This window comes from Megalobrama amblycephala, linkage group LG18 (genome assembly GCF_018812025.1).
Source record: "Megalobrama amblycephala isolate DHTTF-2021 linkage group LG18, ASM1881202v1, whole genome shotgun sequence".
Taxonomy (NCBI): Eukaryota; Metazoa; Chordata; class Actinopteri; order Cypriniformes; family Xenocyprididae; genus Megalobrama; species Megalobrama amblycephala.
The window spans coordinates 15,633,013-15,656,671 of NC_063061.1; the positions used below are offsets into that span (position 1 = coordinate 15,633,013).

The 23,659-nt window shown below is 41.4% G+C and overlaps 2 protein-coding genes across 4 annotated transcripts in view; one reads left to right on the plus strand and one right to left on the minus strand.

Moving 5' to 3' along the window:
* The window catches only part of LOC125252223, a 33,712-nt gene extending 14,567 nt beyond the window's left edge, over window positions 1-19,145 (minus strand). For both annotated transcript variants that reach the window (XR_007181198.1, XM_048165355.1), the window contains exon 1: window positions 18,802-19,145. The gene's annotated coding sequence lies outside the window, so the exon portion shown is untranslated. The remainder of the gene's footprint in view (window positions 1-18,801) is intronic.
* The window catches only part of LOC125252219 (complement factor B-like), a 63,979-nt gene extending 44,106 nt beyond the window's left edge, over window positions 1-19,873 (plus strand). For both annotated transcript variants that reach the window (XM_048165352.1, XM_048165353.1), the window contains exons 11-18: window positions 14,844-14,941; window positions 16,792-16,918; window positions 17,026-17,164; window positions 17,251-17,330; window positions 17,500-17,612; window positions 18,041-18,170; window positions 18,324-18,373; window positions 19,326-19,873. In XM_048165352.1, coding sequence (XP_048021309.1) covers window positions 14,844-14,941; window positions 16,792-16,918; window positions 17,026-17,164; window positions 17,251-17,330; window positions 17,500-17,612; window positions 18,041-18,170; window positions 18,324-18,373; window positions 19,326-19,499 — 911 coding nt within the window. In that variant the 3' untranslated portion in view covers window positions 19,500-19,873. The remainder of the gene's footprint in view (window positions 1-14,843; window positions 14,942-16,791; window positions 16,919-17,025; window positions 17,165-17,250; window positions 17,331-17,499; window positions 17,613-18,040; window positions 18,171-18,323; window positions 18,374-19,325) is intronic.
* Window positions 19,874-23,659: the final 3,786 nt, after the last annotated feature.

Consider the following 23,659-nt stretch of genomic DNA (forward strand, 5'->3'; position numbering starts at 1 on the left):
TTCTGGGCACCAAAGGGTCAGCCTCCTAAAAAGGTTGCCAGATTGGAGGAGGAGAGAGTGGAAGAGGTGCATCCACAGGCGCCGCATGCAGTGTTTTTGTCAGGAGACAGAAGTAACAACTGCAGATTATGAGTTCGACATAATGAATCCACTAACACGAGACAGCGAATGCCAGTGGTAAACACTCGTGTTCTAATACTCGTGCACGAGTTTTGGGAGGCGTTCCCTCGAAATGAAAGGAGGGGGGTTGTTCTTACGCATGCGCTCATTTCAAAAACTCAGTAACAGTCTTTGGTTTCTCAGTCGACGAAAAGATCCTCTTTAGCACCTTTAATAGGCAAGGGAAGAACTGTTTTGAAATATTTATAGATAGATATTTTTTTTAAGTACCATGCTTTGCCATGCCTCAGAGAAAAACACTATTTTGTGAAGTAGATAACAGCATAATCAGTAATACAGCATTTTCTCCATCATACAATACATTTTAAAATGAATTGCACGCAAGCAATCCAGCATTTATTAATATGATATTCTAAACAAGTGTCTCACAGCAGCCGCCGAGTGAATGCACAGAGTAACGTTATAACATTTTCAACACAGTCAAATGTATCTAAAATGATAAACAGAGCTGTGTTACCTCATACACTTGACCGGAAAAGCAGAAGCGGCGCCGGTGACTGTGGCATAATAAAACTGTTTGGTCCTGCTCTGCTTCATACTACAGTAGCGTTAATAATTGCATCCATGAACATGATTTCTTCTTTATTTTCCACCGCCCGTTGAGGTGAAGACCACATGTCCCAAGATTCCATGCTCAAACTTGGTGTCAACAAGCTACACCTTTGTTTTGAATAGGCCTCTAGCGACCTCTAGCGGACAGAAATTTTTATATATTGCACATTTAATCAGTAGCATACCTTTACTTTTTCATGTGTACCGCACTTCTCACATGTTGCTGGTACGCTGAGCACCCACGCTGAAACATAGAATATTCAGACTTAATTAAATATACATCGCCCGTTCGAAGCTTTGAACGGATCAATTGTCTGCGCAATATGATTGTGACTGAAGCCCATTTATTTAATTTTGCATGAGTGGCGCGTGAATCACTGTATGCGCGTTCACCAGCACGCTCCAAAATTGTTAAGATTTGCACAAGCCGTTCCTATGCAACGCTGACGATAAAATGTGGAACCCATTTGGATTCTATTGAAAACGTAGTAAAATGTTACAGAGAAAGACGAAAATGATCTAAAATAGCCACTAAAATGACTGACAAAAAGAGGGGAAAATCAGGTGATCCTGCAAGCTTTTTAAACTCATGATGCAACACTGATGATAACATGTGCAACCCATTTGGATTCTATTGAGAACGCAGTAAAATGTTACGGAGAAAGTCAAACATGATAAAAAGAGGGAGACGTTCTATTGTACAAATTTTGACTAGTTAAGTGTTAAGGGAATAGATTTTTCACTGAAGATTCATATTACAACTGTGGCATGTTGTAGCTTGTTTGTGTAGCTATTTTGTATTTTTTCATAACAAATGTGATAGATAAAAAGAAAGTAAGAAAAAATGATAATGAGGCATCAATGGTCTTATCCTTGTTGTTGTAACGAGGCAGACTCGGGGAGATCCATTTTGCAGCTTTATTTAGAATATCAGAGTCGTACAGGCGAAGGTCAGATACCAGCAAAGACAGTGTCAGAGGCAGGGCAGATCAGAGTCAAAAACCAGGCGGATAGTCGAGACAGGCGGCAGACAAAGCAGGGTAAACAGTAAACAGGCAGAGATATCAGTAGGCAGGCGGCGGGCAGACAACAGGGGTGATAGGCAGTCCAAGGTCAAACACAGGGGATCATACACTGGAAATAACGCTCAGAAATGTAGCCGTGGCAAACAAGACTTCGCAAAGCATGGTGGGGTATGAAGGTCTTTTATAGTCCAGGAGATGTGGATCAGGTGGGGTGTAATCAGGCCAGGTACGGGGTTATGGGAAATGTAGTACAGGAACAGTTAATACTCAGGTGAGGGCGCCCTCAGGTGGCGATCGGAGGGAGCCACAGAGGCCGAGTTTGTGACAGAGCCCCCCCCCCCTGCGAGCGGCTCCTGAAGCGAGGAGGCGGGCGACGCCGGGGTCTTCCACGTGGACGAGGGGCCGGACGCTCCGGATGAGTCCTATGGAACTCGGTGATGAGACTTGGGTCCAGGATGTCGTCAGCGTTTACCCAGGACCGTTCCTCCGGGCCGAACCCCTCCCAGTCGACCAGATATTGCAGACCTCTGCCCCGGCGTCGAGAGTCCAGTAGCTCGTGAACTTGATAGGCCTCCTCGCCTTCCACGATGAGGGGAGGAGGTCTCTGGTCCCCGGCCCCCTCTAGGTTCTCCACTCCTCTCGGACCACCTGCGGGCTTAAGCAGAGAGACATGGAAAGTGGGTGAGATACGGTATTCTGGGGGTAATGCAAGACGGTAAGAGACAGGGGTAATTTGTCGGATGATACTGAATGGACCCACGTACCTGGGACTGAGCTTTTTGCTGGGAAGACGAAGGCGAAGGTCCCTGGTTGACAACCAGACCCAATCCCCCGGATTGTATTCAGGAGGAGCCCGGCGTCTGCGATCATCTTGCTCCTTCAGGCGCCTCACTGCCCTCTGGAGGTGAACATGAGCATTGTTCCACACTGCCTCACTTCTTTGCAGCCAGTGGTCCACGGCCGGGAGATCCGTGGGTTCTCCGGACCAGGGGAATAGAGGAGGCTGGTAACCAAGGATGCATTTGAAAGGCGTGAGTCCCGTGGATGGTTTGATCAGCGAATTCTGAGCATATTCGGCCCAGAACAAATACCGACTCCAGTCGGATTGATTCTGATGGCAATAGGATCGGAGGTGGCGTATGAGTTCTTGGTTCATCCTCTCAGCCTGGCCATTGGCCTCAGAGTGATATCCGGAAGTCAGACTGACCGTTATGTTGAGCCTCTGGAAGAACGCGGACCACAGACGGGAGGTGAACTGGGGCCCCCTGTCCGAGACAATATCTTCGGGTAGACCATAGAAGCGAAACACGTAGTTGCACAGATGTTCAGCTGTCTCAAGGGCGGTAGGGAGCTTGGGCAGAGGAATAAACCGGCTGGCTTTGGAAAACCGATCTATTACGGTGAGTATGGTGGTGAATCCCTGAGAGTTGGGTAGGTCGGTGATGAAATCTATGGCTATGTGGGACCATGGACATCGTGGAATGGGTAGTGGCTGCAACAGCCCGGCAGGAAGTTGGCGGGGTGACTTCGTGGTCTGACAGATGACACAGTTACGAATGTAGGTTATGACGTCTGTTTGTAGTGTAGGCCACCAGAACCGGTTGTTGACGAGCTGAACTGTAGCGGCAATGCCTGGATGTCCAGCGCTGGGTGATGTGTGTATCATTTGCAGGACTCTGGCACGAAGAGGCGCTGGCACATAAGTGCGCCCGGCAGGGCAACCGGCAGGTGGTGGTTCTGTCTGGTAGGTGTGGGTGATCTCAGTCATTATGTCCCACTGAATGGGTGCGAGGATTAAGGATGAAGGCAGAATGGGTTCGTTGGTGGGAGGCGTAGCAGTAAACTCAAACTGGCGTGAAAGTGCGTCGGCTTTGGTATTCTTGGAGCCTGGTCGATAGGTGACGGTGAACCGGAAGCGGGTGAAGAACAAAGCCCACCTGGCCTGACGATGGTTAAGACGTTTGGCGGTGCGCAAGTATTCCAGATTTCTGTGGTCAGTTAACACTGTGAATGGATGTAGACTCCCCTCTAGCCAGTGTCGCCACTGTTCTAAGGCTGCTTTGATAGCCAACAGCTCTCGGTCGCCCACATCGTAATTCTGTTCCGGTGGGGTCAGTTTACGAGAGTAATATGCACACGGGAACAATTTGGGGGGACTGCCGTGCCGTTGAGACAAGATTGCACCGATTCCCGTGCTGGAGGCGTCTACCTCCACAATGAATTCGAGCTCAGGGTCCGGGTGATGCAGGATAGGAGCGGTTGTGAACAAGCGTTTTAATTTCTGGAAAGCCTCTGTCGAAGTCGTTGACCAGACCAGTTTGGTGTTCCCTTTTCTGAGCATGGATGTAAGTGGGGTAGCGACCATGCTGAAATTTCGAATGAAGCGCCGGTAGAAGTTAGCGAAACCCAAGAAGCGCTGCAATTCCTTGATGGTAGTAGGACGCGGCCAACCCACCACTGCCTAGACCTTATTGTCATCCATGGCGACCCCCTCCGCACTGATAATGTAATGATTTCATTAAGTCCACGGTAATCAATGCAAGGTCTCAGCTCACCGTCCTTTTTTTTTTACAAAGAAGAAGCCCGCTGAAGCTGGAGATGTAGATGGTTGTATAAATCCCTTGGCCAGCTCCTCCTCAATATAGCTCTGCATAGCCTCTGACTCAGGTTGTGATAGGGGAAATATACGGCCCTTGGGTGGCGTAGATCCCGGAATGAGGTCGATGGCACAGTCGCTGGAGCGGTGTGGTGGGAATTGGGCGGCCTGACTCTTACTGAAGGCCTCTGAGAGATCCTTATATTCCTTGGGAAGCTTCTCGAGAGAGAGAGTGTGGGTTCTGGAGTGTTCTGGCGTTGGAGAGACTGGATACAGGTCTGATGACAGTGATCGGACCAGTGCGTTATCTGGTTATCTGCCCAGGCGATTTGTGGATTGTGTTGTCGTAACCATGGTAACCCCAGGATGACAGGATTTTGTGGTGAGTCAATGATGTAAAAACGCAAAGTCTCTTTATGTAGGGATCCGATCTGGAGTGAAATGTAGTCAGAGGTGTAGTTCACCTGTCCAGTCCCCAGGGGGCGTCCGTCTAGCGCCGCCACTGATAACACAGAGTCACATGGGATTAGATTAATGTTCTGCGAGTTCGCGAAATTCAGATCCATAAAGTTACCAGCTGCCCCGGAATCAACCATGGCATGAGTGTGTATAGTTACATCCTTATATGACAATTTTGCTGGTATCTCAACAGTGGAAGAAGTAGGAATGCGACTCACCGTTGTGGGGTTTCGGTTGGACGGACGAACGGGACAAGAGGCTCTCATGTGGCCAGCCTGACCACAGTATAGACACAATCTCTGCTGAATGCGTCTCTCGCGTTCCTCCTGGGACAGGTGAGTGGAACCAATCTGCATGGGCTCTGTATCAGGGGTTTCGGACGGCAGCACAGGCATGGACGGAGAATTTCTGATAGGGCGGCGTGCTCTGATCAGGTTGTCGACGCGGATCGCCAGATCAATGTAGTTGTTAAGCGAGCGACCCTCATCGCGACACGCCAGCTCAGACTGGAGCTCAGTATTCAGCCCCTTGCGGAACAATAACTTGAGTGTGTCTTCAACCCAGGTAGTTTGAGCAGCGAGCGTGCGGAAAGTAAGTAACCTCCGCTGCGGTTTGTTTCCCTTGGCGGAGCGCCAGCAGTAGCTCACCGGCTTCTTTGCCCCCCTCGGCGTGCTCAAAGATCTCACGGAATCGCTGCAGGAATTCATCCAATGAGGTAAATGCGGTTTGTCCATTAATCCATACAGTGGTTGCCCACTCCAAAGCTTTACCAGTCAGTAACGAACAAACAAAAGCGATGCGACTCGCATCTGTGGGATATAGCGCTGGCTGTTGAGAAATAAACAGTGAACATTGCAATAGAAATCCCTTACATCTCGCTGGCGATCCATCGTATTTCTCGGGAAAGGTGAGCCGTGGGCTGCTAGTTGTAGCTGCGGGTGTGGCAGCCGCCATTGGCGGCGTGGCTGGCGGTGGGTTTTCAGCAGCGGGAGTGAGTCGCATACTTTGCAGCGTTTTGACCAGTTCTTCCGTGATTGAGGTTAAACGGGTGAGCTGTTGTTGATGGACAGCTAGAACACTTGCCTGGGTCGATAGCTCGGTCGACATGCGTTGTAAAGCCGCTGGATCGGGGTCAGGCGAAGTCTTCTGTAACGAGGCAGACTCGGGGAGATCCATTTTGCAGCTTTATTTAGAATATCAGAGTCGTACAGGCGAAGGTCAGATACCAGCAAAGACAGTGTCAGAGGCAGGGCAGATCAGAGTCAAAAACCAGGCGGATAGTCGATCATACACTGGAAATAACGCTCAGAAATGTAGCCGTGGCAAACAAGACTTCGCAAAGCATGGTGGGGTATGAAGGTCTTTTATAGTCCAGGAGATGTGGATCAGGTGGGGTGTAATCAGGCCAGGTACGGGGTTATGGGAAATGTAGTACAGGAACAGTTAATACTCAGGTGAGGGCGCCCTCAGGTGGCGATCGGAGGGAGCCACAGAGGCCGAGTTTGTGACAGATGTAACAAATGCTATAGTTAAACAATTACAAATACTATACTTTTACAAGTTAGAAAGAGCTTTAAGTACAAGTTAGAAAGAGCTTTAAAATATGGACCTTCTTGAATTTTTGATTAAACAGTTTTTATTTAAGAATGTTGCATTTTATATGAATATTTGATTACTGTACTGTATTTTTCTATTACATTTATATTTGCATAATAAATCATCTGCTAGCTACAGTCTTGGTAGGTCTCTCACTACATACTGAAACCTAGTGGTCAAAAGCAATAGCAAAATGTAAGGAAAGGACCTAAATTAGCTCAAATGAAATAATTAATTTATAGGGAATTATAAATAGTCATTTAGTTTACGACCGAGCAACTGAATCGCCCAGCATTCATCTGCTTGAGGCGTAATAAGCTCTGTAGCGGATATGAATAACTACTATCGTGAAAACACTGATTAGAGCCCGGTAAATTTAAGATTGACAGTATAAGACATTAAATTTTACAAGCACATAATACTGTCACAGTTCCCTTCCGTGTTTGGACTCCATCTCCCATCATCCACTTTGTTTCATTGTGCACCCTGTCACCTGATCTCAATCACGCACACCTGCATTTGATCTGCACTCGTCATTGTCCAGACAAGAGAGCTCAAGAATTGGGTATGAAAGATTTTGTCATTGGACCTGCAGTTTGCTGGTTTCCAGTCCCACCATGGTTTCTGCCAGAGCCTACAGTTGATTTTTCGTTGCTAGATCAAATGAAGGAAGAAAATGGTGATCCTGTAGCCTTGGTCAATGATCATTTAAAAAGAAACTGGTCAGATTGTGTGCAGATATTCACTGATGGTTATATGATTCCACTCAACAGAAAATCAGCAATAGGGTTAAGTAGTGATGTCCAAATGAAGCAATGAATCAGTATTGAACCACTTCATCAATTGTTTTGAAAATGGGTTCATTCATTCAAAGCTTTGTTTCAGTGACATCTAGTGGTGAAATTGTAGATAGCAATATAATGTCTGTATGAGTGTAACTAGGGTTTGTGTGAATGATGTAAATAAACCAGCCACAAATAAATAAGCCAGGTGCAGTAGGATAACCAAGGTATAATAAAGCACCTTATTAGGACTGATCAGATAAAAATTAAGGTTCTCTTCCTAGCTGGCTCCATGATGATGATCAAACAATGCAGTGATAATAACAACTATGCAAACTCCTAATACAACAAACCCACATCTTGTGCATCATTTTGGGTGTCTATATAGTCCTATTACGCGCCTAAAAAGCTGCTGAAGCGTGCGTGCAACAAAAAATCGCGTCATGAAGCCTCTCGCGATGCGAAGCAGTATCGACTGGTCTGAACCAGTCACGTGATTCGCTCAGAGAACCGAAGCAGTTGCTGCTTCGGACGTCATCGGTCACGTGTGTTTTTCCGCACCAAAGCAAGCTCCGAAGCAGTAGTTCAAGAAAAATGCTGCTTCGAGTTCGAAGCTTGTGTCGGAGCATCAGTGTCAGGCGGCCATCACTAGGGTTAAGTATCCCTCAAGTACGTATTAAACTCGGACTGCGATTGCCAGATAACATGTCAGTCTTTTCGACTGAGCTAGTTGCAAATTTGTGGGCCCTTGGGTGGGTGGAGGGACAAAGACCTGGGAAATATGTGTTATGTTCAGATTCCACTGCCGCACTAATGGCAATAAAGGGTAGGAGGAGTGAGGCCAGACCAGATTTAGTTTTAGAAATTCTTGTTGCATTGTATCGGGTGATAAAAATGGGATACATGGTGGGGTTTATGTGGGTTCCAGCACATAAAGGGATTCAGGGGAATGAAGAGGCTGATGAGATGGGGAAAATAGCTACACACAAGAGTGAAGTTGATTTGAATGTAATGTATGGAAGAGTTGAGTGCAAGAGTATTATAGAGCAAAAAATATCACAAATATGGCAGAAAGAATGGGAGGAAGGGAATAAGGGTAGGCATTATTTTTAAATTCAACCTACTTTAATACACACAACATTCACAAGATTAGAGAGGAGGGATACTGTGATATTCACAAGATTAAGATTGGGTCATTGTGCACTGAATTTTGGGCTGGCAATGGTTGGCAAGCATACAGATGGCAGATGTTTGTGTGGAGAGTTGGAATCTGTGAAGCATGTAGTAATGGAGTGTGTAATTCATAGTGTTGCAAGAAGCCGCATGTTTTCTGAGCTGGATTCCCATCTATATCTTTGAAGTCAATTCTTGAAAATAAGGATTTTGAGACCACAAAGATTGTTATAAACTTTTTACTTCACACTGGACTTTATAAGAAGATTTAATATATAAGATGGAGTTCATCAGATGACCTGAGGAGGGCAGCAATACACCTTTGAAGCGTCTAAGCTGCCGCAAATCACACAAAAAGAAGAACACTCATTGTCCAGTCTCGTTAATGGCTTCCCGTTGACACGTTAGCATCTTACCAGTATGTTCCCCACAAGGACCTCGTTGGGAACCTATCTGGGACTCTGTTCGTCTCCTGTCCTATATGTTTGAACTCTTGTTAGATGTGCGTGAAGTCCCTCAGCCTCGTGTTGTGTGGAATACTACCTCCGATCGTCATTCATCATCCTGCAACTACTAAGGACAGTATTATCTTTCCATTTATCTCTATTCAACTGAAGACTTTCCATCTACTCATCTGCTTAAGTGTTGTTTTATCTGGTTGTGAAAATAAACACTCACTTTTATGCATCCAGTGTCTCTGCCCTTCTGTGATTGTAACAGAAGACCGGACCATAACCGAATCACGCCAGAGTTACAACACGGATCTATTCAGAGGCAAACATGGGAATCTTCCTTGTCCCTACTTCCTTGGCTGGCCAACCATCATGCACTTCAGCATTGGACTGTCTTTGTGGGCTTCGGCAGGACGGTCGCCTGCTGGAGAGGTACCTGGAAAAATTCTACGAGCTGTCTTGCTTGGTGGGCTGGCTTGCTTGGGTTTCCTAATGGGCCTGGACGAGGACACGATTTGTTTTAGTGAACCTGCATGTTTTCTTTCCCTAGTCGAAACTATTAATCTGGTTCTCTCCCTGAATGGTTCGGATTTGGAAATTGAAGAGGTTCAAGTAGAATCGTGTTTTCCTCGTCCGGTCCCCTCAGAAATACAGGCACAGAGCTCATTCCTCTACATCTTACAACACTCTCTGTCTTGGATGAAGCGATCCCACCCAATTTCCTGCCCACCCCATTGTTTCCATCATCTCCGCTGACTCCAACATATTTTCTGGATTTACCTGCTCCACTGGTGTTTCATAGCTCCTCCACTCCGCCCTCGTCACTGATCCCGGCCAGCTCGTCGGCTCCATCTCGGGCTCTTTCTACACCAGTGTGGCTCTGTGATGCTGATCCCCTGGCTACACCTCAGGCCTCTGGGCCCAGTTCTCCACCTCAACCTGTTGGTCCTGCGCATCCGTCTTGTCTCTGCGCTCCCTCAGTGTCATCGTTGTCCGCCATCACTAAAGCTCCACCGGGCTCCCTCATTCCTCCACTTTCACCTTGGTCTCTTGTCTCTCTGGTTTTGCTACGGAAATCCGGGTCTCCGACTGCGCCTCGACCCTCATCCCCTTCAGCTTCACTGGGATCCTCCTTCCCTTCCTCCTTCCCTCCGGTTCCACCGAGGTCTCTCAAGCCGACGACGTCACCTCAGTCCTCCAGGCCAGCGATGTCGTCCTGTGCTGTTGTCCTTGCGGCCTCACCTGGGTCTCTACATCATTCCGCTCCACTGTCGTCTGTCATCACCCAGGCTCTGCCCAGTAGAGTGTTTAGGACTCCAACTTGTCTCCTCCCTCTGTCATTTCCGCCTTGGTGTTCCTCTCTGCCTTATCCTCCAGTTTCCTGCCTATCTTCAGCCTCTCCTCGCCTACTGGGACGGGGAGGTAATGTCACAGTTCCCTTCTGTGTTTGGACTCCATCTCCCATCATCCATATTGTTTCATTGTGCACCCTGTCACCTGATTTCAATCATGCACACCTGCATTTGATCTGCACTCGTCACCAGCAGTATAAAGGACTCTCACTCAGGCTACGTTTACACGTGGGCGGCTATTTGCATAAACGGACATTTCAACCTATCCGGTTTCAAAAATAACATCGTGCACACATGTCAGTTTTCAGAAAAGTGTTCATTTACACGTACCCGTGTATTTATGCCATCAAGAGCATGCCAAACCTGTAGGTGGTGGTGTAACGAGAAGCTCAAGCCCACGTAAGCCAATCAGAATCCTGAAAATAGCAATGAATAATACACTAGAAGAGTTTGCACCAACATAAATGCATAAATAGCAACGAATAACAACATAAATAGCAACATAAATAGCAACGAATAACACACGAGAAGAGTTTGCACCAACATAAATGCGACTGCTACTCTGAACGCTTCCATGATCACATGTAAACATAGGTCGCACTTTTGACGTAGGTGCGAGCTCTGGCGCATACTGTGACGTTGGCTGCCTAAACACCCGTTTGTCTCAGTTTACATACAAACGTGCAAACGAAGATTTTCAAAATCTCCACTCTGGACGGAGTTTTTAGAAAGACACGTTTTCAGAGGCGAATTCTCCGTTTGCGTGTAAACGAAGGGCGCAAACGAAGGGAAATGTCTCAGTTTTTCAAAATAACCATGTACGTGTAAACGGGGCCTCAGTCACACACTTATTGTCCGGTCTCGTTAATGGCTTCCCGTTGACACGTTAGCATCTTACCAGTATGCTCCCCACAAGGACCTCGTTGGGAACCTATGTTTGAACTCTTGTGCGTGAAGTCCCTCAGCCTCGTGTTGTGTGGAATACTACCTCCGATCATCATTCATCATCCAACAACTAAGGACAGTATTATCTTTCCATTTATCTCTATTCAACTGAAGACTTTCCATCTACTCATCTGCTTAAGTGTTGTTTTATCTGATTGTGAAAATAAACACTCACTTTTATGCATCCAGTGTCTCTGCCCTTCTGTGATTATAACAAATACAAGACACTTTCTTTTAAAATCTACAAGAGACTATCAAAATACTTTAGTTTTTTGTATTTTTGTAGTTTTAAAATACTGTAAAATACTTTGTAGGAAGTCTACATGATGACATCATAAAAATGTGGCCTCTGATTGGTGCTTACTTAATTTGCCCAGACTTGTTGTGTTCTGAACAGATGTTAAGTTTTGGTGTTCATTTTAGTAGCCTAGGCTAAATAGTTTACCAATTTACATAATGTTCTTGACGACTATTATACCGAGCAGCAGCCCCCTATATTGATGATTAACAATCAAATGATTAATTAGTTATAAACTAGCTGCTATGAATACAGGTGCCATCAGTTGTCATCTTATGAATGACTTGTTTGTCATTGAGTCAGTGTTGCTGATGCAAAGTAGGCCCTTCGTTACCAAACACCAACTAAATTAGGATACAATTATGGTTACTTTAAAACTAACCTTCATCTGGGAGATCAAAGGGATATGTAAATATTTGATCTGTTAAAGCCACAATATGTACATTTTCGCCGCTAGAGGTCTTTTATTCAGTCGCGTATCCTTGATTTTGTGGAATCTTGGGATGTGTTGTCTTCACGTCTACAGCCAGTGGAAAAGAATCAGGATGGTACAGAAATCATGTTCATGGATGAGATTAGTAACATTACTGTAAGCAGAGCAAGGCCGAGTGATGTTGGAGCTGAACGAGGCCGCTGGAGAGATTGTCAATGAGAGACGAAAGCGACACACACCTCGAGAGCAGCGGAGCATTTATTATGCCACAGTCGCTGCTTCTGCTTTTTTCGGTCTAGCGTATGTGTGGTAATGCGGCACTGTTTATCATATTAGATACATTTGTGTGTTGAAAGTTGTTATAATGCTACTCTTCATTTGCTCGCTGGCTGCTATGAGACACTTGTTGCACACTGCAGTAAGCTAGATCGATATTAATCATGGTAGACATGGTACTTGCGGTCAATAAAGAAAACGAGATTTATAAGCTATAGCCAATAACATGATTAGTTTTCTGTGGATGAATGGATCCAAACAGTTCCTCATCTGTCTAATAAAACATATAATGTGTTTTATTAGGCAGATGAGGAATATAAAGCGTCTTTGGTATCTCTATGGTTTCTACAAAATAAAACCAGAAACCATGGGTAACGCAGGTATGATGTCATTGATAGGCGATGCACGGACATGGCCCGTGTCCTGGTTAAAATTGCTTATTTCTCTGGATTTAAACATTCTTGGAACATTTGTGATAATGTAAGTACACAAGTCAACAAAATACAGACAAACCAAAAATTATTCAGACTTTTTTTTATATTTTTGATATATTTTTACTAGTGGGTGCAGGACACTATAGTTCATTTATGTAAGTGAGGATAGCAAAATAAAGTAAACTGTGACATATTATACCCAAAAAATCTTCATACACTGGACTACCAGTATAATTGATACAAATTTGGAACCAAAAATTATTCAGACACTTTAACCTGACCATGTTTTGCTTCAGTGTTATCTGACATAATTAAGATTTTTTTTCTGATACAGTTTAACTCTGAGATCTTGTCATATAGTGAATAAACTGAATTAATGAATGAAAAGTTCAAGGTGTCTGAATACATTTTGGTTTGACTGTATATAACATTGTGCTAGTGTTTTTTTTTTTTTTTTTTAATATATATTTTAATTGAAAAATCCTACTGTACATATTGTGCCTTTAACTAGTTGCATATGTCAGATTTATTGCATGACTCAGGCAGAAAAAAGCTATCAAACATTGTTTACTTAATCAACTGAGTCAGTGTAATGGTGAAGGGATAGATCAAATAGGCTAATTGATGGAAGGTTTGTGAAGAAATTTCATGTTCTCTTAAAAGTATTTTTTAGTATTTTTAAAATACAAAAATACAGTAGTTTTTTTGATACATGGTGTGGCTGCTGTATTTTGTAGTTTATTTTGATACATTTAAAATTAAGGTATTTTGTATTTTATTTTAAAATACATTTTGATGTATTTTTGCCCAACCCTGGATGGCTTGAATGAGCTGCTTGTCTGTCTTTTGTCAGCTTGGTCTTGTCTTTGTTTCTTCTTCATGTTACTCCATGGTTGTTCTGCTTACTCTGGTCACTGCTTACTAGTTCTTTGTCTTGGGATATGACTATTTAAACTTAGGTGTTTGTCCCACCTCTGAGAGGAGTTCTGGCCAATCAGATATTGTCCTGTTTCAAAAGGTGGCTTTTCTCCGCCCCAATCATAACATAAGTATTATTTCCGGTCTCTGGAATTGCAGGCTTTGGCAGAGAGTACCGTTTTAGACAATTTATATTAAATGGAATATGATACATTTTACACAGATTTCATTCAAGCCATGATTTAGAGGAGAGGAAGAGAATTAAAAACATATCTGACATGAAATACTTTCATTCAACCATACAATAGTTACACATTTACATGAGTTGTGGGTGTTCTGAAACATAACTGGTCACATGTAGCATGTGTAGACATGATATAAAATTTATGCAGTTAAAAGATGTTTGATAAGTCCATTTCAAATTGTTTGGAGCAGTTTGATGCAGTTTTAGTTGTAGAACAGTCTTTGGTTGGTTGTTTTTTTTTCGTTGGTTTTTCTGTAAAGTTAGTTTACTCAGGGAAACAAAAGGCCTGCATTGTCTCTCTGTCTCTTTTGATCTGGAGATCAAAGACTTATTATCTTCTTGGTGACCATTTGGTTTGTTACAAAGAGCTTAAGTTTGTCACCTCTCCTTCTGTCAGGAAGCATGGGTGTCATAAAAGTACCTAGCAGGGTTTTTCTGTAGACGGACTGGAGCCAAAAATTTAATTCTCTGAGTTTGGGTTTCTGGAATTATGTTTTTAAAGTATCATCTGAATGATTAATTTGTCTGGTTCGTTCTCAGTCCAAAAATAATAAGTCAGTATTATTAAATTGCAGACAAAGATTTTGGATAGCTAGGTTGGTTTGTATGTTTGGTTGTGGCAGGGGGCCCAACCTCATTTTCTTTCATAGGGCCCTAAATTGCTAGCGGCGCCCCTGGCTGCAGGTCATGTTGTTTGTTGCCACTTATCCATTTTAAATCTTTGCTAATTCTAGTTCAGTTCGATAAATGTCATGCAGTAAGTCAAGATGTGCATTTACACATGACACGAATGCATTATTTGAGTGCAAAATATTGGCTAATTTGATTGGATGTCATAGATTTGACCATATATGGCACTACCATTTTGTGTTTGTACACTAGAGGGTGCACGCATTTATATATTTTACCTGTGAGAAGAAACACATGCTTAGTCGAATGTTATTTTAGATTGCCGTATAATTAAATTAATGTTACATTTCAGTATTTTGTTCATGTATCCCCTCAGTCACTTTATGTACCCCAGATTGGGAACCACTGATTTAAAGGTTTGTATAAAGTAAAGATAGAGAGAGAGTTCTTATCATTTAATGTTCTTATCATTTCTTATGTACCTGCTTCCTTACACAGATGAGAGCACCAGTGTAGGATTGTGTGGGATTCTTCGAGACTATGACAAAGATAATAAACGGAGTGCATTTCCCTGGTTGGCACAGATCAATGTTGTTGTAAGCATGACCTTTTTATCATATGTATATTTTTTTCAGCTTGAATTCAGAATTCAGCTTGATTGGGATAGATAGATAGATAGATAGATAGATAGATAGATAGATAGATAGATAGATAGATAGATAGATAGATAGATAGATACAGGGAGTGCAGAATTATTAGGCAAGTTGATTTTTTGATCATATTTTTTTTCCAAGTACATTTTACCAATTCCAATCCACATCAATCATAATAACTACTATTAATATTGTTTTTAATCATTTATAAGTGATACATAATTGTTCATGAAGGCTGGAAATGAAAAATGCCTTATATTCAGGTGTGCAGAATTATTAGGCAGGTTTTCTTTTACAGGCCAAATGAGCCAAAAAAGAGATTTAACTCAGACTGAAAAGTCAAAAATGATTAAATACTCATGAGAAGGACGCAATACTAATGCAATACTAGAAATTGCAAAGTTAAAGCATGACCAATGGACAGCAAAACGCTCATTGGGTCAGCGGGGTCATACAAAAACAGGTGGAAAAGAAAAGACGCATGTTAACTGCAAAAGAATGAAGAATTAAGGTGAAGAATTAAGTGTGAAACCATCAGGAACCCTTTAGTCTCCAGCGCCACCATTTTCCAGAACTGCAACCTACCTGGAGTCTCCAGAAGTGTGAGGTGTCAGGATCTCAGAGACTTAGGCTAGCTAAAGAATCCTAAAAAATGACCCGCTCTTAATAAAAATCACAAGCTGAAGTGTTATAAAATACATTAAGACTGGGTTTTTATAGGCCTTATAGACAGACAGATTGAGAGTGACTCTTGAAGGACCAGCACCACATCCTCTTGTACCACCGTTTGAAGAATTTATCTTCCAGAATCTGGCAGTAAGGTGTGGGAGTTCACTTTTAGTCCATCTCTTATCCTGAAATGTCCGTCTTGCAGATATGGACTAAAAATGATCTTCTAAAACTTACTGTCAGATTTTGGAAGATGAATTCTTCAAACGGTGGTACAAGAGGATGTGGTGCTGGTCCTTCAAGAGTCACTCTCAATCTGTCTGTCTATAAGGCCTATAAAAACCCAGTCTTAATGTATTTTATAACACTTCAGCTTGTGATTTTTATTAAGAGCGGGTCATTTTTTAGGATTCTTTAGCTAGCCTAAGTCTCTGAGATCCTGAGACCTTGCACTTCTGGAGACTCCAGGTAGGTTGCAGTTCTGGAAAATGGTGGCGCTGGAGACTAAAGGGTTCCTGATGGTTTCACACTTAATTCTTCATTCTTTTGCAGTTAACATGCGTCTTTTCTTTTCCACCTGTTTTTGTATGACCCCGCTGACCCAATGAGCGTTTTGCTGTCCATTGGTCATGCTTTAACTTTGCAATTTCTAGTATTGCATTAGTATTGCGTCCTTCTCATGAGTATTTAATCATTTTTGACTTTTCAGTCTGAGTTAAATCTCTTTTTTGGCTCATTTGGCCTGTAAAAGAAAACCTGCCTAATAATTCTGCACACCTGAATAATAGGCGTTTTTCATTTCCAGCCTTCATGAACTATTATGTATCACTTATAAATGATTAAAAACAATATTAATGGTAGTTATTAAGATTGATGTGGATTGGAATTGGTAAAATGTACTTGGAAAAAAAATATGATCAGAAAATCAACTTGCCTAATAATTCTGCACTCCCTGTAGATAGATAGATAGATAGATAGATAGATAGATAGATAGATAGATGTAATATATTCGTGTGTAAAGAAAAAAGACACAAGACAAAACACAAGAAGAGACAAAATAGACATGCATGTTATGGCCAAACAGATGAGCATGACAACATCTTTCTTCTCCGCTCTTCATGTAGCGTTCTCCATACAGTTCAAACTGCATGGGGTCATTAGTTACCTCAAGTTACATCTTGACAGCAGCTCACTGCTTTAAAGAGGGAGACACACCTGATAAGATATCAGTTACTCTGGAAAAAGGCCTGGGTAATGTTGTGTCCTGAACTGATACATCCATATTGTCAGACCGATTAATGAAGAAAAATGTGTTATAGCACAAATCTTATCAATGATGTTTACTTATCCTTTTGCAGCTGTAAGAGTGGAAAAATACATACTTCATCCTGATTATGACATCACAGCAAAACGGCATATGGGAATAAAGGAATATTATGAATTTGATGTAGCTCTTATAAAGCTGGAAAAAGCTGTTAGGATGAGTGTTAATCTACGGTGAGTATGTAATGTGATGTTACTTTATTAAGAATAATAATAAAGAGCTGAATTAATTAAAGAACATCATGTGTATCTCTGTACAGACCAATCTGTGTCCCCTGCACCAGAGAAACCAATGGAGCTCTGAAACTTTCAGACAGTGACGGGACGTGTAAAAAACATGGTAAAGTACCAGATAAGATATCTGCCAGACATGCTGCATGCAGAACCATATCAAAATGTTTGACACATTAATAATTAAATGTCGATGTATTAAACATGTGACACTGCTTATACAATGAAACATACCAAACATAAAATGTCATACATTTTTCTCCATGCTTTTGTTACAGAGGAATTACTAATGAGCAACAAACTTGTGGAAGCTTCTTTTACGTCTCAAATGGAGCCCGCTACTGATGTACCACGAAAAATAAGAAACATCACAATCAAGCGTGGAAAATATGTAATGATTTTAATTTTATTTCTAATCTAATGTGTAGTTTGAAATTTAAAAAGTAGTTAAAAAATTTCTCCAGTGAATTATGAGTCATCAGTTTTTCTAAGATTGTATGTCTAGAAGAGAGAGGCTGTACATTTTTAATGTATGTAATATATTTTCTAAAAGCAAATTTTGTCAAGGTTTACAAGAGTATGAAAACCAAAAGCAACAAAACTTTGTTTTTGATTTTATGGGACCTTTAAAATGTCACAAAGTTCATATACTGCACAATCCTATGCTAGCACTTGAATTTCATTCAGCCATTTAACATTAATTATGTGCAATATGCAACACAAACCTTCTGAAAACAATAGAAATATCTCTTATTGATATAAAAAAAAAATTTCATCCACAACAATCTAAGAAAACTTCTTGGTGTACTTATTCTTTAGCGGGATGCTTGTGTTGAAGATGCAAAAAAAGCAGCAGGAATCAATGTGAAAAACGCAAAGGATGTAGTTACAGACAATTTTCTGTGCAGTGGTGGTACTGAACCAAAAATAGATGATGTTGCCTGCAAAGGTATGTTTGATTTTTGCCATTGTGACAGCAGCTTATATTTGGCTCTAATCTATCATTTAGGTCATAACATTTGTTGATAACGTTTTATTCATTAGAGATCTGAAATTAATGTATATAATTCATACTTTGTGTCTACATGCCATTTTGCAATAGGTGAAACAGGAGGGGCCACTTATGTGAATAAAAAAGATCGACTGATTCAGGTGAGATTTCCATTTCCTTTTGAAAACAGTGTTGGTCATGTGGCTCATATAAAATGGCTCTTCAGGGAGGGGGCAACATTAATAGGGGTGTGCCCTAATGATCATGAAGGGCTCTTCCACAAGTTAGCAAACAGGAACATGCCATTCTCTCTTCAAGGAAGTAATTTTATAATTTATGGTCATCTGACCCAGTTATAGCATTTAATTTTAAGGATAACTGGCATGAAGTAATTCAAGTTTTTTTGTGGTGACATATTGCACACATTTTCATCATGCATTTCATGTGAAGTTTAAATAAGTTACGTAGGTAAGAAATATGTTTAATAGTAGAACAGTTGTTTTTACATGACTAGTTGCAGGGTCCAAAGAAAAGATGGCAAATTTTAAAGTTGAAGAGCAGAGAGGAAACTCTCAAGGCAGGAACTCACCAAGCCGATAGTCGGCCATTGGGCAGTTTTTGTTCGTCGGCCGACTAAGTTTTCCCAGTGTGATCTGCACCGTCGACTGAAGTTGGTCCTCGTTGGCATTTTTTCGGCCGATTCAAAATGTTGAATTGGCGGCGGAGCTCGTTGGTCCGTCGGGCATTCTGATCATTCTGATTGGCCGTTCAGCTACTGCCACCTGCTGGTACGGAAAGACATTTCATCTTGCGCAGGCACAGAATGAAGTGCTACTTGGCCGTCGGGTGTTGAGCGTCGGTTTGGTGTGTCAGGGCAACTTTGGACAAAGAAGCTGTTGACGTGAGCCAACCCCGCAGTCTGCTTTCGTCACCACTAGTTCGTCGACGTCGGTTTGGTGTGTTCCGGCCTTCACACATACACACACATATAAAAACCACAGGGATTTTCACATCAATTGGAAATTGCACAAAGTGTGTTACAGGGTAAATTTAAGGATTACTTTGAAAGAAGATAGGAACCTTTTTTTTTAATATCTGTGAAATCTTTGATAGGTTGGTGTTGTAAGCTGGGGAGTGAAGGACCTCTGCTCCAAAAGAAACCCGGACCCCCTTTCACAAGCACACACCAGAGATTACCATGCAAATCTTTTCAGTGAGAAGATACAGTCATTCCTTAAAGAGCACCTAGGAAATTACACTATAGGTCACGCTCTGTCGTTCTTCTGATTGTTATAGCAGACTGAAACTGTGTAAGAACAGTTTGATAAAACACTTTGATTCATTTTCATTCATACAGTATATCAAGACAATTTTAAGTCCAATAGCTGGTCTTTGTCCAACCACTGGCAGGCAGGGGAGTGTCATTATTTTTGCAATTTTTTTGGTGAAGCCAGGGGGGCAGAAATTGTGCACTGCATTACAAAATAATGACCACTGAGATTTTCCACAGTGTTTTCAGGCATTTTTGGGAAATCAAGATTAGTAAATACAGTAATAAATGTATTGTTCATGGTTAGTTCATGTTAGTTAATACATTAACTAATGTTTAACTAATGAACCTTATTGTAAAGTGTTAACATAATTTCATAGTATATGCACATTATACACACACACACACACACACACACACACACACACACACACACACACACACACAGGTTTGTTTTGCTATCTTAGTGAGGACATTCCATCGGCATAATGGTTTTTATACTGTACAAACTGTACATTCTATCCCCCTATACTACCCCTACTCCTAAACCTACCCATCACAGGAAACATTCTGCATTTTTACATTTATGACTTATGGAATGTAATAAATACCCGTCATTATACAAATTTGTAAATTAAATAAAATAAAACACACAAACACACACTTAGTGTTCACGTTTTATAGGGACTTTCCATAGATAAAATTATTTTTATACTGTACAAACTGTGCTGTAAATTCAATCCTGATTCGATTCAATCTGTAACATTAACCCTACCCCTTACACAACTCTCATAGAAAACTCTCTGTATTTTTACATTTTCAAAACATTCTGTGATTTATAAGCTTTTTCCTCATTGAGATCAAAAAAGAGGTCTCCAGAAGGTCAAAGATTTCTGGTGTTGCCATACTTGCTTATTGCAACGTAGGGTTTACCAGCACACCACACACACACACACACACACACACACACACACACACACACACACACACACACACACACACAGAGCACCTTTAATTGCATAATTTTTAATCAAACTTGTCTCAAATGAACATGCCTTTAATAGAACATGCCTTGATATAATATTGTTTGTACACTGCTCTGATGATAAGCTTTTCTTGATAACCAAGCCATATTATTGCATTGACATCTGTAACAAAATGACAATTGCAATAAATTCAATTTATATTCATCAGTGCTACATTCTGACTTGCAGTACTACAACTCACAATGTTTCCATCTGTTTTGATTACAATAAGTAATAAAAGCTGTACAGTACAATGCTGCAGTTTTCAGTCAGCAGTTCTAAATCAGCTGTTTTAGGGCTGAGGTATATAAAAGAAGATTGCATCCTGAAAAATGACAGCTATGGCACTTATCAAACAAGAACCATTGTCAAGCTAACGTGTTTTCCAAACACACTTGTTAGGCTGGATGTCCCAAGTACTTAAGCCATTCTGAGCAATTTTCAAACATGTTAGAGTGATTTAAACATCCTCTTCGACAATTTCACAACAGTGCGTGCAAATTCATTCATTCATTGTCTTTCATGAACTTTTTTCTTTGCACGCAGTTCCTGTAAAGTAAGTTTCCATATTACCAGTAAGCAATGCTATTGTTACAGTAAAATATAATTAAGATGAGGAAGAAACTTTATTAGAAACAAACAACTCAGGAGGGGAAACTCATTCTCCACATGCTTAAATAAGTTTTAATAAATTGTTACTTAATAACTGCATTCACATGCTTATTTTGTAAATTAATAGGACACATTTTTGGAAGTATGAAGTATGAAAGTATGTTTTGTCTCACGGACACCAGATTAGCAGTGTCAATAGACTGGTAAGATTATGTGAAACTTGTGTAACTTATTTAACATATTAAAATCATGCACAATAAAATTGGACAAAAAACGTATGCAGAAAAAAATTAAAACAATTCTTAAACCATAAAATGGAGGTTTGTATAAGAATAAATATAAAACAAGACATGTTACTGAAGCTATACACTGTTCCCATTCCTTTTTTATACTCATAAATATCCCCAACGTGTCACAAATGTAGACTCTCTATTCACAGGAACACACAGGTCATATTCTTGGTAAATGCTAACATTTTTTTCGGAAATTGTTTATGATTGCAACAAAAGGGTTTTTTTCAAGGTTTCATCATAGTGGTTTTGGTGGAGCACTATTTATTTCTCAGTGCAACAAAATTACATAAAACTGAATGAAACACTGCAATGTGTTTCTGGCACTGCAACAAAAAAGGATATCAAAACAGAATATCAAACAGACAATATTAACACAGCATATTGCATATTAATATTTTAATTTGTTTAAAGGTTATTTACTTTATATAAGTCAAATCATGATTATTTTCTCTTTTTATGTGATAAAAACAGATCCTGATTTTGCTCAAATAAACGAATGTGGAAGAATACTCACAATACCTTTTACTACAGTAATGTTTTTACACATCATGTGGATTTAAATATTCTGTATTGTAAATATAACCATTAAGACAAGAATAACAATATCCACCTCAGACATATTGCATTATATTACAGAATATTATCTCTATTGAAGATTATGCTGTACCATGAGGTTTCTGTTCTAGGGGGTGTTTACATGACACCGCTTTTTTTTTTTTTTTTTTTTTTGGTCATTAATTTACACAACAATGGTGTTTGGGGCCTGAAAATGCAAACTTTTGAAAACGTTTCAAAGTGGAAGATTTTGAAAATGATTCCGTTATCAACTTCATGTAAAATACAAAAAAAGTCTCAGGTTACGTATGTAACCATGGTTCCATGAGAGGGGAACGAGACTCTGCGTCACCATGGTAATGCTTTGGGGATCCCTTCAGCGTAAGCGCTCTTGAAAACGTGTACAACTAGTCCAATCATGATTGGTGCAGCGTCATCCCGTGACGTATGCCAGGGGAATGCGGAAGCTATAAAGGAGCCGGCAAACACAGCTGTTTCAGCTACTGATCTGAAGCAAGCTGCTGTTAGGCATGTAGGAAGTATGGCAAGGGGACGCAGCATCTAGTTCCCCTCTCAGGGAAACATGGTTACATACATAACCTGAGACATTCCCTTTCAAGTCGCCATGGCAACGCTTTGGGGAATGAAATACCTGCTTCGCCATACTGACAACATGCCTGTCCTGATGTGAAGCAAAAATGCCACAATCTAGGACATAAGCACTTGAGAACCCAGCATGGCTGGCAGGTCCAGACTATAAAACCTTATAAAAATATTTGGGGAAGACCAACCCGCAGCATCACAGATGTCTTGGAGGGAGGCCCCCGACCATAATGCAGAAGATGATGCCATACTTAGTGTGGAATGGGCCTTAAGAGGCAAAGGTGAAGGCAAACCGCGCACCTCATATGCCGTAGATATGGCCTCAACAATCCACCTGTTAATAGTGGGTTTAGTAGCCGGGCAACCCTTCTTAGAGGGCCCGAAGCATACCAGCAGTTGATCAGATTTTCTCCAACTAAAGGTCCTCCTTACATAGACTTCAAGGGGTCTGACCAGACAGAGCAACTGTATCCTCTCGCGTTCAGCCGACATAAGAGGAGGACGAAAGGCCTGAAGGACTGTAGATCTGGTTACATTAGTGGGCACTTTGGGTATGTAACCCGGTTTTGGGTGCAAGATAGCTTTAACGCCCCCCGGGGCAAACTCCAAACAGGATGGAGCAACAAAAAGAGCTTGTAAGTCCCCAACTCTCTTAAGGGACGTGACATCACCAGAATCGACTCGACACGTGTGGCAGACAATTGTGCCCACATCGTAACCGAGTCCCGAACAACTCCTAAATACGTCGTCCTCTGGACGGGAGTTAGCATGCTCTTTTGGTCCCACTTTATATTAAGTGGTCTTAACTACTATGTACTTACATTTTAAATTAATCATTTGATACAATGCACTTATTGTGTACATACATGTTTTTACATTGTACTTATATTTTAAAAACACCTGCATGTAATTACATCTGTAATTAATTTCTGTAATTACATTTATAATTACACAGTTGACCCATCCCTTAACCCTTACCCCTACCCTTAAACCTACCCATACCACCAAAGCTTTCCCTAACCTTACCCGTATCCCACCTCAATAGCTGCAAATGTGTTTTGCAATTCAATATGAACCCAATAAGTACAT